Source organism: Podarcis raffonei, chromosome 4 (assembly GCF_027172205.1).
Source record: "Podarcis raffonei isolate rPodRaf1 chromosome 4, rPodRaf1.pri, whole genome shotgun sequence".
NCBI lineage: Eukaryota > Metazoa > Chordata > Lepidosauria > Squamata > Lacertidae > Podarcis > Podarcis raffonei.
Window position 1 is genome coordinate 79,157,617 of NC_070605.1, and position 18,061 is coordinate 79,175,677.

The 18,061-nt window shown below is 44.6% G+C and overlaps 1 protein-coding gene across 4 annotated transcripts in view; it reads left to right on the forward strand.

Annotated features, from left to right (window-relative positions):
- LIMS1 (LIM zinc finger domain containing 1) overlaps window positions 1–18,061 on the forward strand; it is a 72,368-nt gene that overhangs the window by 34,098 nt on the left and 20,209 nt on the right. For 2 of the 4 annotated variants that reach the window (XM_053384288.1, XM_053384287.1), the window contains exon 1: window positions 5,369–5,490. The exons of 1 other annotated variant lie outside the window; for it this stretch is intronic. In XM_053384288.1, coding sequence (XP_053240263.1) covers window positions 5,384–5,490 — 107 coding nt within the window. In that variant the 5' untranslated portion in view covers window positions 5,369–5,383. Of the gene's footprint in view, window positions 1–5,368; window positions 5,491–17,114; window positions 17,239–18,061 lie in introns of those variants that run through there. One more of the 4 variants, XM_053384286.1, reaches the window with a different exon arrangement.

Consider the following 18,061-nt stretch of genomic DNA (forward strand, 5'->3'; position numbering starts at 1 on the left):
CCCTCTCCCCCTGCCGGCTCCTCAAGTGTGCATTTCTGGCCTACATTATTTAATTGTTTTAGTTTTCCAAACCAATCTTGCTGTATGATAAATAAATCTCCCATCAGTTGTAACTTCTCCCTGTGACTAGCTGACCTGCCCCACAGGTGAGAGACAGTCTTATGGTTTTCTGGCTGCTATTGAGATGCTACAGAAGAGAAGAGCCTATGAGAAGAGAAATCAAAGAGCAGGGGCCTAGAAAACAAATTGGCTGAGGCCTGAGGAGGTAGCAGGCTAGGGCAGTGGCTTTCCATCAGTGTGCTGTGGCACCCTGGGGTGCCTTGAATGATGGTCAGGTGTCCAACACTGGCCTCTGTCCCTCTCCTTCCCTCCCTCCTCTGATGCCATCCTGCGTCTCTGCTTCCCGAAGGCTTGCACAGCTGTTCATTGCAGCAGCCCTGGCTATAAGCTCCGCAGGCCAATGGTGCCTCTGGGAAACACCTCTCTTTGGGGCGAGGGTGGTGTGCAGTTCAGAGACCAGGGACGGAAGCAGCAGCTGCCCGGAGGACCCCCAAGGGGAGTGGAAAGAAGAGGTGAGGAGGCTGAGGGAACACTCCACAAGGGAGGGTGTTCGAAGAAGGGTGAGGGGCCATGACTCCATATTGAATTTGTGGGGCGGGAACCCAAGATGCTTGTAAGTCAGCAATTGTGGCGTTTGCCTGTTCATTTAGAAAATGTCTGTACAGGGGGGAGAGAAAGGGTTAAAATGTAGACCAATAGGAAAGCTGGAGGCGGAGCCTACCTGTTTATAAAAGGGCTTAGCCCAAGGTTTGAGTTAGTTGTTGGTGGGTAGTTGGTTGGTTTTAGTGGGTTCATTTGTTGGGAAAGGCAGTTGGAAAAGCAGTTGGCAATAGAGGCAGTTAGTGCAGTGGGTTCTTGTGTGAGGGGAGGTAGAAGACATAGAGACAGGATAAAATAAGAATAAGAAGGTAAAGAGTAACAACGTTTGGAATGCAGTTAAAGTTTGTTTCTGTCTGCAATAAACTACACTCTTCTTTGTTAACTTGAGAACCTGACTGAGACTAAGTGATTTACCGGGGAGGACCTGGTTGGTGGCAGCAGATTAGTGGTGTACGGGTCAATAGTCCATAAGACGACTGGGGGCTCCGTACGAACTCCACAGCAATATTACTACTACTGATAGCGCAATACTATACATATATACTCAGGAGTAAGTCCAGTTGATTTCACTGAGGCGTACTATCAAAAGAGTATAGGATTGCACCCTAAGTCTGTGTGTGTGTGTGTGTGTGTGAGAGAGAGAGAGAGACAGACACATATATAGAATAGGACCCGCCCCCCCGCAAGAAAAGCTACTAGCATTTCATTTATCTCTGATTGGGAAATCCTTTCCCAGTTCCATTTAAGCCTTCATAAATTTAGTTGTTAAAATAAAGCCGCTGAAAAGATGGCTGAATGGGTGGAATGGCTTTAGGAACCGTACAAAATGTGCGGTGTTGTGGCAAAATGAGATTGTGCCATGTTGATTGTCATCCGGAGATTAGGCTTCAAAGAAGTTCATGCCTGGATCTGTTTGTGAATTCTTCTACAAGTGCATTACAACCAGGATTCTGACCTTGGAAGAAGCCGTGCTTGATTGGGGCAGATATGGCTACACAAACATCTGCTGACCTCCATTTGGCAGCCATTCATGCAAACAAGCTGTAGGTTCACATCATGTACTTTGGAGCTAGCAAAATACGCTCTCATTTGCAGCAGAAAGGGTGTGTGGTAGCATTTCTCTTGTTTGGATTTTGCCTTATTAGTTTTAAATAGCAAACATTGAAGGATAACCGCAAACAACTCTATTTGAGCAAAACCTCTCTATTTCTCCCTTTACACCCACAGCTTTCAAATGCTGCCCTAGTTTTCTCTTTAATAGATATCTCCTGTGCGTTCACTTTTTTCCTATGACAGAAATGGCAATGCTGACACGTGTACCGATTATGTTCTTGTAAGAGTTACTCCTGCTGATTTCTTTAAGAACAAAACAAAACCCAACAGCCCTGCCACATGAATTGTTAACTGCGAGAGAGTACTAATTGCCTCTTAAAGACCGCTAATGAAAGATTTTAGGAAGCTGTTGCTTACTTATTTTTCACCTGCTGCATGTTGGGAGAGTTAGCTGAAGCTCTCCCACTTGAAAAATGGAATGTTGCATGTTTAGGCAAATATCAGGATCTTCCTCTCGCCCCCCCCAACCCAAATTTCTTACTCTCCAGATGTGCATTCTAAATGAGGGCTGATTTCGAATTTGTCTCTACTTCTTAAAGTGGGTGTGAACATAATCCTGCCCCTTCCAAGCAGGTGTGCAAGGACACACTGCGTAGAAAATTGGTTTCTAAAGCACAGTGGGAGCCATGCTTGGGCAATACGTGGGTTTGTCAGCACACAGCAATTGGACACAGGACCAGCAGCTCTCCGCATGTTCAGTGAATCAGCCCCACCACATGCAATGTTCTTAGCAGAAGCGGATTCTTCATGGCTGGGTCCAAGAAGTCATAACCTACTTACTGGAAACTGAGAAAAGGGAAGGGTTGGGTGGTTTGAAGAGGCCCTTACAGTGCATAGTGTCTTGGTTGCTGGTTATAGTGCTGCCATGTTCCACCTTTGGGTAAGCACACAAGGCCTCCTGTTTAACAAAGACAGTAGAGACCAGCAGTGATGCACTCCCAGTAGCTGTGAACCTGACCTCCGTAATGAAAGGATCCAACAAAAGGACTGTGCCTCATCTCTTTGCAAATTGTATAAAATATAATTCTTAAATACTTGTTTATATCATGGGGTTGCATTCAATCTTCCATGAGCTTAAAGATTTCTGCTTGTGCAATGGAACATAGGGGAGGAGAGCGGGGAAACTCCCATCACACAAGCATTTACCAAGAATAAGGCTGCAATCATAGCCCCACTTACCTGGGATTTAGGTAAAGGTAAAGGGACCCCTGACCATTAGGTCCAGTCGTGGCCGACTCTGGGGTTGCGGCGCTCATCTCACTTTATTGGCTGAGGGAGCCGGCGTACATGTGGCCAGCATGACTAAGCCACTTCTGGCGGACCAGAGCAGTGCCAGGAAACACTGTTTACCTTCCCGCCCGAGCGGTACCTATTTATCTACTTGCACTTTGACGTGCTTTCGAACTGCTAGGTTGGCAAGAGCTGGAACCAAGCAACAAGAGCTCACCCCATCGTGGGGATTCGAACCTCTGACCTTCGGCAAGCCCTAGGCTCTGTGGTTTAACCCACAGCGCCACCTGCGTCCCTTACCTGGGATTTACTCTTATTTAATTCAGTAGGATTTCTAAATAGGCATAGTTGGAATTATTCTGGATCAATTCTCATTAACCTGGATTGCTGAATTGAACCTCCATGTTCAGCCACTGTGTATCTCTTGCATGCCAGTTGGGTAGCTATTGGTGGTGGCTACTAGTAGTTATGGTGGCTACGCTCTGCCTCTGTGGTGGGAGGCAGTAGTACTTCTCAGCACCCACTGCTGGAAACTGCAAGAGGGCAGAATGCTCTTGTGTCTTGATTTTGCTCGTTCGTTTCCCCTAGGCATCTTGGTTGGCTACTGTAAGAACAGAATGCTGGACTAGATGGGCCAGTGGCCAGTTCCAGCAGACTCTTGTGTTCATGTGAAAAAGTGGAGAGAGCAGTTGCTGTTGTGCCTTGTCCGTGGGCTTCCTAGAAACAGCTAGCTGGCCACTGGAAGGAAACCTGATCCCGAATTAGACAGAACTTTGCTTTGATTCCACAGGACTACTGTTCTGTTCTTAATGCTATTCTTAATGGGATGTTCTTCACAAAGCATATGAGCATTACGGATACAGTTGTCTTGTTATCATTTAGTACAATTACAGTGGTACCTCTAGTTAAGAACTTAATTCGTTCCGGAGGTCCGTTCTTAACCTGAAACTGTTCTTAACTTGAAGCACCACTTTAGCTAATGGGGCCTCCCGCTGCTGCCGCGCCACCAGAGCACAATTTGTGTTCTCAACCTGAAGCAAAGTTCTTAACCCGAGGTAATATTTCTGGGTTAGCGGAGTCTGTAACCTGAAGCGTCTGTAACCCAAGGTACCACTGTATCTCCTTGGAGCTCAAGGTGGTTACCACAGTTTTATCTTCACAACAACCTGTGAAGTCGGTTAGGTGGAGAAAGAGAGAGAGCTACTGGCCCAAGATCACCCAACTGAGCTTCATAGCAAGTGGGGTCTTTAACTCTGGTCTCCCAGGTCCTAGTGCAACAGCCTTCCCACTACATTACACCGGCTCTCAACTAAGATACTTTTAAACAAAACCTCAGTCAACATAAATGTAAAAGATCAACCATCACAGACACATTTTCTTTGTGTTATATATGTGTTCATTTTGTTGTTTCTTGTCCTTATTTTAATTCCTGTGGGTGCTATGATACGTGATCGGTTTTTTGGTTATAATGCGAATCATTTTATTCTGCCTAATGCAAATCACACTAGGCTTTTATCACAAGGTTAAATGAGGCATGCATGACTTAGAAATCTCCGGTTTGCCAGCTTCCTCTTTTGCAGGAAAGCCTTTTATATACCCTCCTTGTTTCCCTAGTTTCCAGTGGACCTTGTCCCAAAGCACATTGGAAAGGTGATGAGTGATGAATGACGTAGCCTTTGGTGTTTGCAACCTGGACAGAAAAAATACTCACAATTTTGGACTTTTCTATTTTTGCTCCTCCTACAGCATTGTGTTTCAAAGTTAAGGGAAACTTTCGTGTATTTTTCCTGTCTTACTGTCTTCCACTACTTTTCATTTTTTTGATATATATATATATATATATATATATATATATATATATATATATAGACCACCTTAAACACCGAATTAATTCTTAGGTAGAAAGCCACAGGCCTTCCTTCCCTCATCAACGAAGTGCTAATAGGTTTTGCTTTTGTTAGACTTCATGGTGGTGTAACCGTTTAGTTGGTCCTTAGCTGAAGATTTTCAGCTTCTTGAAACTGGCAGGAAGAGGTTTCTTGTTGTTTGTGGCAGTTTTGTTGCACAGTGAATGGTTCCATTTGCTTCTGGGCGCAGAAACAGCTGAAGCCCTAGCTTCTCACAGAAGCATCCCTTAGGTAGGAGGCTTAACTCGCTAAAGGAAACACAGTGCCGTCGTTCTGGAGGGTGTGTACCTATCTGAAACAGGAAGCAGAGCAGCAAACTGCCTGTGAGGAGAGAGACTTGCAATTCCGTTCAGCGCAGGTGTGCAGTCTCTCTGTGAGAGACGTCTTCCCTCCGAGCATCTTGGCAGTTGTGCTGTTCAACAGGAGCTCTTGTGTGCTCTGGGAGGGGAGCAACTGTTGTGGGTAGAGCAAAAATGACTGCGTTACAGCTGAAAGAATTATCACATTCAGGTCTGTACAGGAGGCGACGGGACCGTCCAGATAGCCTGGGTCTTCAAGGGTTACCTGAGCAGAAGCTGAGGTGAGTGGTGGTGAGGAAATTAATGGTTAACTTAAGACAGCTCTGGGTGTCTTTTGAGTTTAACACTGACGACTGACAGAATCAGTTGCAGAAACAGAATGCGGGGTGGTGGAATTGTAATAACGCTAATTATAAAATGTGCCCAATTGGAAATAGTCCAGAGTTGCCAGGATAATCTAGGAGGAGTTGAGAGGAAGCAGCTGTTTTCCATTTACTTCAATTTCTCAGTGTCACTTACTATCCTAAATGCTGTAATAGCACAAAGAGTGACTGTAAGAAGTGTCAATAATTCCCCTTCCCCAATATTTTTGATCACTACTTAATTTCCCCCAGAACTAACCAATCTCCAGATTACATCTTAAAAATAAGTTTTAGTTTCCAGCACACTTGCATTCAAATAGAACCCCATTGCCTTATAGGAGTCCTGGGCTGTTATATTTGGTTTTTCTGTTCATTTAAAAAAAAGTTGTGATGTGAGACTTGTCAGATCTTGATTTACTCCCCACCCCCCATAGATTTCTACTTATTATTATTGAAATGCCTTGCAACAAAAGAATGCAGTAGAACCACTTTATATGACCTTATGAAGGGAAAGTAACCAAAGAAAAATCTTAAACATTAATGACACTGGTTAGTTTCCAAAAGTTGAGCTCCTTTTAAAATATTGATTTTATAAAAGTGCAGGTCAGTAGATTTTGTGTTGCTTTTCAAAAAAAGGAATGAATGGTGTAATGATAATAGTGATTAATGTAGATCTGGTAACAAATAACTTGCTGTGAAAAATTGCATTTTTGTACGGAACTGTTAAAAAAAAATCCCTGAGCAAATGTCAAAAGTGTTAGTGAAGGGGAAGAGTTTCCTGTCATGCTATGACTAGTGAATGACTAGCTGTTTTAACATAACAATGTAAACCTCCTGTGGAACTCTGGGCTGCTTGCTAGCTGGTGCTGCTGGATAAGAATCTCAGAAATAAGAGAGCAGAAATAAGCATGCCTGCCCCTGGGTATCTGGATCTCTTGGCAGATCTTTGGATAATCTGTAGTAGATGGGCAAGGACTTCTCAATTGTTTAACAATAGCACCAGCAAAAACGTCTCTTCTCCCTGAAAGTGGGGTAGTAGTAAACCAGGAGCATATTTTTGTTTGTAAGGACTGTGAGCTGTGTTCAGTTCTGATTTTCAGAAACTTGATTCCTGGCTCAGAGTACTTCAAATTCATAAGTGTGTATCTTTTTGGCAGCAGAGTCTGGCTTTCAATTAAAAAAGAAACCAAGGAGAAATCTTGCAAGCCTGCCCACCTCTGCTCTGGAACAGTCAACACCCTTTGAAAACAAAGCATACTCTCTATGAAAAAAGGGCCCCTGCCAATTCAGATAAAGGGTAGAAAAGAACAGTTTGCTACCAGTGAAGTCTTGCTCTGTATTCTTCATAATTCCTGGTTTGCTCAAGAAGTGGGCAATAGTCATTTCCTCTGTTAAAGCAATGGACCTCACCTGTTAACTTAATGGTCCATTGGCCCAGTGTTGTTGCTGAAATTTTGTTAGAACAGTGACCAAAATCCCTGATCCCTTCAAGCTTTTATAGCTAACCTCTAAAGAAATTACCATGAGACCGCTTTGCTTTCCTATTCCTGATAATACCATCCTAATGTCATGCCGGGATGCGGGTGACGCTGTGGGTTAAACCACAGAGCCTAGGACTTGCTGATCAGAAGGTCGGCGGTTTGAACCCCCGCGACGGGGTGAGCTCCCGTTGCTCGGTCCCTGCTCCTGCCAACCTAGCAGTTCAAAAGCATGTCAAAGTGCAAGTAGATAAATAGGTACCGCTCCGGCGGGAAGGTAAACGGCGTTTCCGTGCGCTGCTCTGGTTCGCCAGAAGCAGCTTAGTCATGCTGGCCACGTGACCCGGAAGCTGTATGCCGGCTCCCTCGGCCAATAAAGCGAGATGAGCGCCGCAACCCCAGAGTCGGCCACGACTGGACCTAATGGTCAGGGGTCCCCTTTAATGTCATGCCATCCTTTGGGGGGGAGATGCAGCTCAGGACTTTTATATGTTTACAGCCAGCATAATGCAGTTGTCAAGAGTGCTGCACCAAACAGAATTCAAATTGCCACTCAGCTGTGAAGCTCACGAGGTGACTTTGAGGCCATCACTCCTTTTCAGCCTACTCAACCTACCCTTGCTTTAGGAGTATTAGGATAAAACTGTGCTGCCCCAAGTTCTTTAGTGGGACATGGGATTAAAAAAAAAAAGGAACTACTTAAATCTGGGGCCGCCAAGACATGTCACCCCCAAGGTATGTGTGTGCCCACAGAAGCTTTCCCCTGATGCATGCAGGTTCCCTTCTCCCTGCTGAAATCAAGGCTTGGAAGAAAGATGTCATTGGAGCCAATAGAACAGGTTGCGGTGTCTGCTTCGTTACAGTGCTTGGGGGTGCCCATGACAGCTTCTCTAGCTTGAAAATGTGCCAACAGGCAGGTGACCCCTGGCATCAATAAAGAAAACGTGTAGAAGGTGAGCGAAAATCAAACTATAATTTTTGACTGCTAATCAAAATTCTCAGTTGCTGGTGATATTTAAGAGTTCCCATTCCTGGTGCATCTCGGAAGTCGTCTCTAGTCATATTGGCAAGATTTTTATTACTTTGGGACTGCCTTTCCAAGCTCTCTTCGCTTTGCATTATAGGTAAAATGTCAAAGAAAGTTGAAAGTCAGTACTGGACGAGGTATTCACCTTACCCTTTCCACTGCTTAAAGGTCTAAGTTCAGTTTCTAATCCAGATAGCCTGTGTGCTTTCAGATTTCTTACACCCTTGTTCATAAAGAGATTTGTTTGGACCTAGGTCTTGTTGGGTAAAATGCTTTCCAAATAAGACTGGGGCTTCAATCCTGTGCAGACTCTGCTTTGAGTAACCTTATTCAGCTGTGGGCCGATCCACCATCCCTCAGACCATGTGGTGGGCTGGACTATATTTGGGGGGGGGGAATGAACAAATTCCTATACCCCACAAATAACCCAGAGATGCATTTTAAATAAAAAGAACACATTCAACTCATGTAAAAACACGCTGATTCCCGGACTGTCCATGGGCCGGATTGAGAAGGCAATTGGGCCGCATCTGGCCCCCAGGCCTTAGGTTGCCTACTCCTGATTTAGAAGGAAGAGTTTCAAGGGATGGATTTGGGGCATCATTATAGGAATGCCACTTATTTAATTTCGGCTGCTTTAAAAAAAAATGCTGTTGGGGGTGCCATTGACATGAGGCAACTATCTCTCTTAAGCTAAAAGATCTTCAAGATGATGCTTCATAGATGACAGCTGTCAAAATGTCCCCACCCATCTCCAGCCAGCATATATTCTGCAGTCATTCTGGCTTTGTCCAGAAAGCTTTTGAGCAGCTGTGCATTGCAGTGGGGGGTCTATGTAGCTCGGTAGTGCCAACAGGGACAGCTGCTTTGGTACATCATCCCATGCCTTGTTTCTGCACTTCCAGGCAGCGCTTGGAAGTCACCATCTCTGCACCCTAGGCGCTTTGAAGTCTCTAGAATGGATCTGTTGGTGCATCATCCTCAAACTCTTCAGTTTCAAAGTAGCCTCACTAATGGCTTTGGGCCTGAGTTTCAGTAAATGGCTGGTTTTGTTCAGATTCTTTTTTTTAAAAAGAGAAAGCTTTAATGAGATCTTTAATATTACATATTTCCTCTTATCTCATAAGAAGAACTCTTGTACCTCCCCTTCTGACATACATTTATGGCACAACATGAAGGCATTAGATCTCATTTTCCGCCCCCCTCAATAATGTTGCTGCGCTGCAAATTGAATGATCCCTTTTTGAAGTTCCAATACGAGTTGCCACTAGCTCTGGAGTTCAAAGTTAAGACAGTTTTAATGTAGCTTCACCCTGTTATTATTCTTTGAATTATAGCAGTGCCTTCGGGGCCCCAGCCAAGGCGCCTCCATTTTAGATTGTATATGTTCGAAAAAGATAGTTACTACTGTTGTGGATTTTTCTTCCTCTCCATTTCGGGGGTGGGGTGGGGGTGGCGTGGAATAATTGCCACCTCTTATTATATTCAGAAACTATTACTCACATTTTGTCGAACTGTGATATTGCATAAGATGCGGGATATTTCCATTGCTCAAAGCTTTGAATATCTTCAGCACGGCACACCCTGCCCTCTCTCTCCCATTGCCCTCGCCTTTACCCTTAACGCTTTTTTTTGGCGTGCGTGTTGCTTAATCATCCTTCAAGAAATGCCTTTTGATTTACTCACTAGCCCTAGAGTGCAGAATTACTGGATGGGAATGTGCAACAGGCATTGCAAACTCTGGCTACGGGCGCTGCTGTGTACCAGCAACAGATTCTCTGGCTTGTGTTTTGTTTGGCCACGCTTAATGGGGGAAAGTAAGCAGGCAATAACTCACTTTTTTTATTGCAGATGTGAGAGCATATAAGTAAATGTGTGGCAATAACCATTTGATTGGAACCTGCTTATCTCTTCTGTTACATCTAGCTAGTACATTCCATGCGGAGAGCAAAGAGTGACAGGTAGATCAAGCCAAAGACAACTTTTCAGTACAGGGTAGGAATAAGTACATACATACCTGCCTGGCAACGACTTACATAATTGTTCGAGTATTGCCCCCCATAGAAGCAACTCTGTGCCAGATTCTGGTTTTGAGTTCTATATATCAAAGACAACATCTCACTGGCAGGAGCTCAACATATTTAGACCAGCACTGCTAATTTTTTTCGAAAGGAAATAAGGGTTTGCCCATTAACATCTCTCTGCATCTTTATCTTGTCCCCATCCCTCCCAGAGAACAAGTCTCTTGCTGTTCCCACTGTCCTTGAAAGAGTTTAACCTGTTATCTGTCATCTGTATCTGATAAGAATAGTTCTCAACCGGCCTTTTTACATCTTGTTCCTGTAAACAGTTGAGTTTCCCCATTTATTTCAGCCTGATCAATGGGGCATCTCCCATCCTTGCTCTCATTTCAGTAGTTGACATGATGTTAAAAGTACAATGCAAATTCTTTAGTCATTTTTTGTAGGTGCAGAGGCTGATCTTTTAGGTTACAATCCTAATCCCATTTACCTGCAAGTAAGCTACATTGTGTTCTGCGGAATTTACCTCTGGCTAGACATGGTTCGGATTGCAGCCTTAGTATGTCATGATGAAGAATACCTGGTGCATTGAAATAACAACTACTACTAAATTCTGTTATTGGGTGAATGTATTTCAACGTCTTCATTTTGAAATTTTGTGCCAGCAGTACAAGGGTAGACCTGCAGCTTGTGATCATGGTTCAGCAGATTTCCAGTATTGTATGTGAGTGGGGCTGACATTTTAAAAATGCTTACATTTTTTAAAAATATATATCTCTGCAAACAGTAATTTAGCACATCAAGAGTAAGATGAAGCCTTTGATCTGATTGTTTTCTACATACGGGATGTTTTTACATACTGAACATTTATACATTCATAAATGGAATGCACCCCGTAAACCGAAATCTGCTGATTTTGTAAATTTGCTGTAGATTTGACTAGAGTCGATAAATGAACCTACTCAGGGTTTATCTTTCTACTAGGGACAATGGCTAAAGGGACTGTCACATCCCTACTGAATGCAGAAAGAAGCTGCATCACATGGCACCTCTGAAACGGAAGAGGTGCATACATAATATGCATTCAATTACAGGGACCAAGCACTTGTGCACAGTCACCCTTGCTACTCATATATATGAAGTGTTTTTCATCTTGAAATTGGTGCAGAGATTAAAAATCCGGTGCTGTGCTGCCCAATCCCAAACATTCCAGTAGGATGCAAGTTCCTTAGACTTCAGTAAGTTTTGCTCTCTTGTAAGAACATAAAGAATGGCAGCTGTGCAGTGCACTCCTATGCATGTCTACTCGGAAGTAAGCTCTGCTGCGTTCAGTGGGGGCTTATGCCCTAGTGAATATTGAGGATTGCACACTTAGTGTATCTTTGAACACACTAAAATAGGTGACAGTTGGCCCTAACTTCCAGAGTGGCTGGGTACCCATCTTAGTATTTCTCAACAAAACAACAAAAGTCTTGCAGTGCAATACGTGCTAACTGGTGTATTTTGGTACAAATTTCTGCATTTATCTGATGCAGTGGATTAGTTTTCAGGAGTTTTTGCCATAATGCATTTGTTGGACTTTATAAAATGCTACAAAACTCTTAAGATGGGCACCATGTCTCAGAAAAGAGTCTTCAACTGTCCATTCTCCTAAGACTACTTTTTAATGATGAAGCCTTTCAGATCTAATTTTACCAGCAGGGTTGTGCAATTTTTATTTTTTGAAGAAAGGAAAAATCTAAAATTGCAATAAGATGGAAGTGGTGCTCTGCTCCCTGTCTCCGTGTCATTAAAAATGTGCTAAATTCAGATAAATCACAGTCTTTAATCCTGTTAATATAAATGTGAACCTCTTTGTTTACTTGAGAATGGAACTCTGTGGGACTGACATGCGGCCTAGCACAGAAATCCACACCAGTTCCGCCACCTTAGCTGAAGGTCAGTCTTCAGTGTGGTATCTGTGATGGAGTCGTTACTATAATAAGAATGTAGTTTCGAGCCAGAAAGTCTGCTGTTGACAGTTACCCTAACCGTATAAGGAACTTCATGAACATACGAGAAGTCTTTCGTGGCAGTCTGGATGTTTGGTTTGGTCTGGTCAGGGTATTAATTATAGCTACTGCTCGGCTCATTGTCTTAACGTAATAATGAAAAGTTAATATAGTCAGCTGAAGCAGAGTCACTTCTACAGTTTCTTCATGTTTATGAACAAACCGTTATTACAGCAAGTGTGGGAAGTATATTTAGATGTGAGGAACGTTTGCCCTCTAGTTATGGCTGAACTACAACTCCCATGTTCCCTGGCCATTGGCCATTATGGCTGGGGCTGATGGGATTTATAGTTCAGCAACATCTGGATGGACATCTGATTTAGTGTGAGGGTCCCTGTAATCTCTCTTTGAGACTTCTTCTACCTTATAAAGCTTCAGCAGTGCTGCAATATTGAACCTCCCAAGACCTTTCAGTGGACTCACAAAGTTCATGACTGAACTGCATATTATGTTAGCTACTTAACAATATGATTAGGGCCTGCTACTTACCTTAAGAAGTGAGAGCTGGACCATAAAGAAGGCTGATCGCCGAAGGATTGATGCTTTTGAATTATGGTGTTGGAGAAGACTCTTGAGAGTCCCAAGAAGATCAAACCTCTCCATTCTGAAGGAAATCAGCCCTGGGTGCTCACTGGAAGGACAGGTCGTGAAGCTGAGGCTCCAATACTCTGGCCACCTCATGAGAAGAGAAGACTCCCTGGAAAAGACCCTGATGTTGGGAAAGATGGAGGGCACAAGGAGAAGGGGACAGCAGAGGACAAGATGGTTGGACAGTGTTCTCAAAGCTACCAGCATGAGTTTGACCAAACTGCGGGAGGCAGTGGAAGACAGGAGTGCCTGGCGTGCTCTGGTCCATGGGGTTACGAAGAGTCGGACAGGACTAAAGGACTAAACAACAACAACTTACCTTAATGAAAGCAAAAGAGGGTAAGAGCCTGATTGGGACAGAAGGAAGGGAATTAACCCTCTCCATGCCCCCAATGTCTTTTTTCCTGCTGACAATCACCTTGAAAATGCAGTTCCCCCCTGTCAATAGTGTTATTGTATACAGTATTTGCCCCATCGCTTTCTACACAACGTCTCAAAGCAACTTACAAATATTTTAAAATGTGATACAACATATCAGATATTTATAATCCAAAATGCCATGGAATACACACGCCACGTAAACACCTTGAAAGTGTTCACCTACCAACAAGAATGAAAAGGGTGAACCCTGCCCCCAAGCCCACTAAAAATGAACACTGAAACAAGCTATAAATCATACCACACTGTAATCTACACTAAGATGAAAAGCCTGAGTAAACAGAAATGTATCTACACTAAGATGAAAAGCCTGAGTAAACAGAAATGTTTTTGTCTGGCACCTGAAAGTTGATCGTGTTGGCACCAGGCAAGTTTCCCTCAGCAGGGAGTTCCACAATTAGGAAGTGATGTGTTCCACTGAAAAGTATGTGTTTCTTTGCCTCTCTCCCCACTTCCTTCAGAGAAGGGACATGGAGAAAGCCTTTTGATGATAATTGTAGGGTGTGGGTAGGTTCATAGGGGTAGAGGCAGTCCCTGATGTAGTTGAGTCCCAAGCCCTGTAAAGCTTTCTAGATCAAAACGAACACTTTGAATTGAGTCTGCGGCCAACGTGGTTGGGGATTTTCAGGGAATGGGGAAAAAGGTTCCAGGGAATGGGTTGAATTGGCTCACCCTTGCACCACAATCCTAATTCAGATTCCTCCCACAGTGTGGCTGCTTTTGCTTCAACGTGGAGAACCTAAATCACGTTTTCATTTAGAGTGCTTATTAACATCATGTGTTGGTTGGCCACAGTGTAGCAGACGTAAAAATAAATGCATAAACCCCTGTTTGGGCTTTCAGCCAAATGTGTGAGTGAGTGCACAAATTGTGTTTGGGGGCATGGTGCCACACATGCTGGCTCATGCCACCCCCGCCACTGTGCCAACTTTCATGCATTTAGAGTGAAGGTCTAGCAGCAGTTCTCAACCTGTGGGTCCCCAGATGTTGTTGGACTACAACTCCCATCATCCCTGAGCTCTGGCCTTGCTAGCTAGGGGTGATGGGAGTTGTAGTTCAACAACATCTGGGGACCCACAGGTTGAGATAGGCTGGTCTAGGGGATCTTCTAAGCAATCTCTGCACATGCTCCTCTTGGGCATTCACACTGAAGTTCAGGAGTGGAGAAGCGAAGTGCCCTGGTGTGGCGGTGGTGGTGACGACACCCAGGGCCCTGTACACAATTTGTGCCATTAGGCATTCGGCTGAATAAATAACTATTGCAAGAAGGGCTGTCTTAAGCATATCCGGCGCCATGGTGCAAAGCTCCCTCCAGCGTCGGCGTGTCCCCCCCCCCCCCCCGTTTGCCAGAGTTTTTTAGGGAGGCCGGAGGGTCTGGAGGAGGCAGGCAGCGGCTGGAGGGCAGCTCCTCCAGCGGGGAAGAGGTGGAGGCTGAATGCGGCGGCGCCTCCCAGCTCAGCTAGCCACTTCATGCCGCAGTGGCCACGGCAGACAGAGGCTCTGGGCGCAGCGCTGCTTCGGCACGGCATGGCGGAGGCAGGCGAGAGCTGCGAGCTGATGCCGGGAGGCGCCGCCTCCAGCCTCCGACTCTTCCCTGGCACCCTCCAGAACTTGGAGCCCCGGCGCCCCGCGCCACTAGCCTCTATGGGTAAGATGCCCCTGATTGCAAGCAAAGTTTAAATATGGGACGTGGATCAAGGCAGTGGAGTACATCTTGTACTTGCCGGTGAAAAGAAACATCTGTCAACATCATCTAGTCACATCTCTCATTTCTTTTCAAGTCTTGGAATATCCCTGGCACAAACAACCATGCCAGCTTTGCTTTATCTGTGGAAAGATACCTTTGTGCTAGGAACAGTGTGTTGAGAAGGCACTTCCTATGCGGACATATGCATGAGAAGGGGCTCGGATTCCCATAATTTGGGCAACAGCAAATAGATTTTTTTTTTTTAATAAAAACAAATCCAGGATTTTAACATGTTGTTTGCCTTTCTTCTGGGTGATGTGATTTTCACCTCATATCTAAATGTATTGGCCTCAATCCATGTGAGTGTGCATCTAATGTTCCCTATGGGAAGGAAACACTGTGAGAATTAGGGAATGCATTGTCCATATTGGTTTGCAGGCTAGCGCTGGGATTTGCTGTGAGTTTCCTTCCTCCTAGGACCTGTGGACGTGCCTTGAGAGCAAAGCAAGATGTTCCACTGAAAATGATTCACTTGAATACGTGTAATTGAATTCCATAGCATAGTTTCAAACAGCAGCTCCTTCTGTATAAGGAGATTTTAAGAAGCTTGCAAAGCTCCTTTGGGAGCAAGAGCCTTCTCTATTCCCCAGAGTCTGGGGTTCGGTGTATAAGAAGCTGTAGATTATGTGAAGTACCATGAAGACATTTGAATTTGGGTGGGGATTTGGATTGCTCTAGAGCCCTATTACCAGGCACACAATTACCAGGCACCCGATTACCAGGCACACAAAAGGGAGGGAGACCTTAATCCTGCTGGCCCTTTTATCCCAACTGTGCTGCCCCTCTCCACTGTACAGAGGACATCTGTAGAGAGGAACGTGCTTTATGTACATATGCTTCCCCGCCGCCCCCCCATTGCACCAGTGTTCAAAATTTGCCAGGCACATTTTGCCTCTGGTAGGGACGCGAGTGGCGCTGTGTTCTAAACCACAGAGCCTAGGACTTGCCGATCAGAAGGTCAGCGGTTCGAATCCCCGCGACGGGGTGAGCTCCCGTTGTTCGGTCCCTGCTCCTGCCAACCTAGCAGTTCGAAAGCACGTCAAAGTGCAAATAGATAAATAGGCACCACTCCGGCGGGAAAGTAAACGGCGTTTCCATGCGCTGCTCTGGTTTCGCCAGAAGCGGCTTAGTCATGCTGGCCACATGACCTGGAAAAACTGTCTGCGGACAAACGCCGGCTCCCTCGGACAGTAAAGCAAGATGAGCGCCGCAACCCCAGAGTCGTCCGCGACTGGACCTAAAGGTCAGGGGTACCTTTACCTTTACCTTTATAGGCCACTTGCGACCAAGTGAAGATGCCCAGGTTCCAGGACGGCACCTGACGTGTCCACCATCTGGAGGTACATGCCTGGGGATCTGGACTGTTTTCACACATTTAGCAACACACCCTTTAGAATTCGATCCGTTATATTTTATCCGCACAATCAGAATGAATTCCAAGAATCAAAAAGTTGCATCGGGAAAGTATGACTTTTGAGCTGCTGGTCCCAAAAATGGCAACTTAAGGCATTCCATTGTGCCGACTGGTTTTGCCAAGCAGAACAGCCCAGTCAGCTATGGAAGTGTCCATTCTTGAGTGTGTGTGTTCATCAGCCGCTCCAAATTCCATGACATAGGAAACAAATTGGGAGCATTATTTGTAAAAGGGCATTCTTACTATTTTTACAGTTTGGGTTTTTGTGTGAACAAGATGTTCCTAACAGGGTATTTCCTTGTTATCTTTGCAAAGGCGTTAACGTGTTGTTTTATACACACACACACACAGACACACACACATGGCACAGTAAGTTTTTCCATATTAAACCCCTTGTGACAGCTAGCCTGCCCTAGCTTACATTTATCTAAGAGAACACGGCTTCAGTGGAACTCTTGCTAAGGACAGCAGATAGCAGAGATCGCATGTTCCACCCAAGTTGGCGTTACCACCTAGCTGTGGAATGTGTTGCTTTGCTTCCAGTGAATCTCTCCCAGCCTGGCTCTGACATTCAAGCTGCTCTGTGGCTGACGCTTTTAAACTCGGAAGCTCTTTACCCAGCGCACAGCTAAAGTCCTGCGGATTGTTTTTTCTCTCCTTACTGATACTCCCTGGAGCGTTCTGTCGCTGCTGCTGGCTTGTTGTGTTCATATATATATATATAATGGAATTCCAAAGCAGGGGGCACTCCTATGCCATTCCAGAGAACGAAGAGATCTCGCACACCCACCAGAACGTGCACAACGACCACGAAAATGAAGGCGAGAGAGCCGTGTCAAAATTGCAACGCAGGCACAGTGACGTTAAAGTATACAAAGAAATATGTGACTTTTATGCAAGATTGTAAGTTCACTCCACCGGAGTCGGTTTGTTACTTGGTCGGCTTGCCTTACTCTAACACGATCCTGCTTGCTGTTCTCATGACTGGGGACCCTGCAATTTATTATGATCTGCACAATAACAGGATGCTTTGTAGTTAACTGCATTTTAATCATGGAATGTGTGCATGTGTTAGTTAATGTCTGCATTAGTTTCTGGTTCTAGAGCACAATAAATGCTTTGTGGGATTTCTGACCGTGGATTCCACATTCTTCCAATACTTTGTGGTACCTAAGTATAAAAGGCAACACCTCCGTTTCACCTGTTGACATGAAATGCTTGTTTGCCACGCAGAAGGCATTTAAAAATTACTTTTCTTAAGTTCCATCAATATAAGCTTGGAGACATTTTTTATTTTATTAGCTGATATCTCAGCTGGAATTCTGATGTAGGCAGCACATCCATATTTGCCCAGACATAAGTCCCAAAGATTTCAGTTGGGCTTACTTCCAAGTAATTGTACATCGGCTTGCATCCCAACAGCATTATCCTGTACATAGCTATTAAAAAAAAAAGTCATGTTTAATTCAGTAGGACTTCCAAGTGTGTAGCTTTAAACTGCAGTCTTGAACACATTTAACATAGTGGGACTTACTTGAGTAAAAATAGATAGGATTGCTCTTTTGAGTGCTGTCGTTTGCAGATAATATATTTGGGGACGTGCACACCAATATAGCGTTCAGAGCTTGATTCTTAGACTTTTCTGTTGCAATAAAAAGTGACTTGGTTGCAGGGTGCATCTTGGTGGTTGTTGGCACATTTCTTTGGCTTTGCAGTAGTGGGGGGT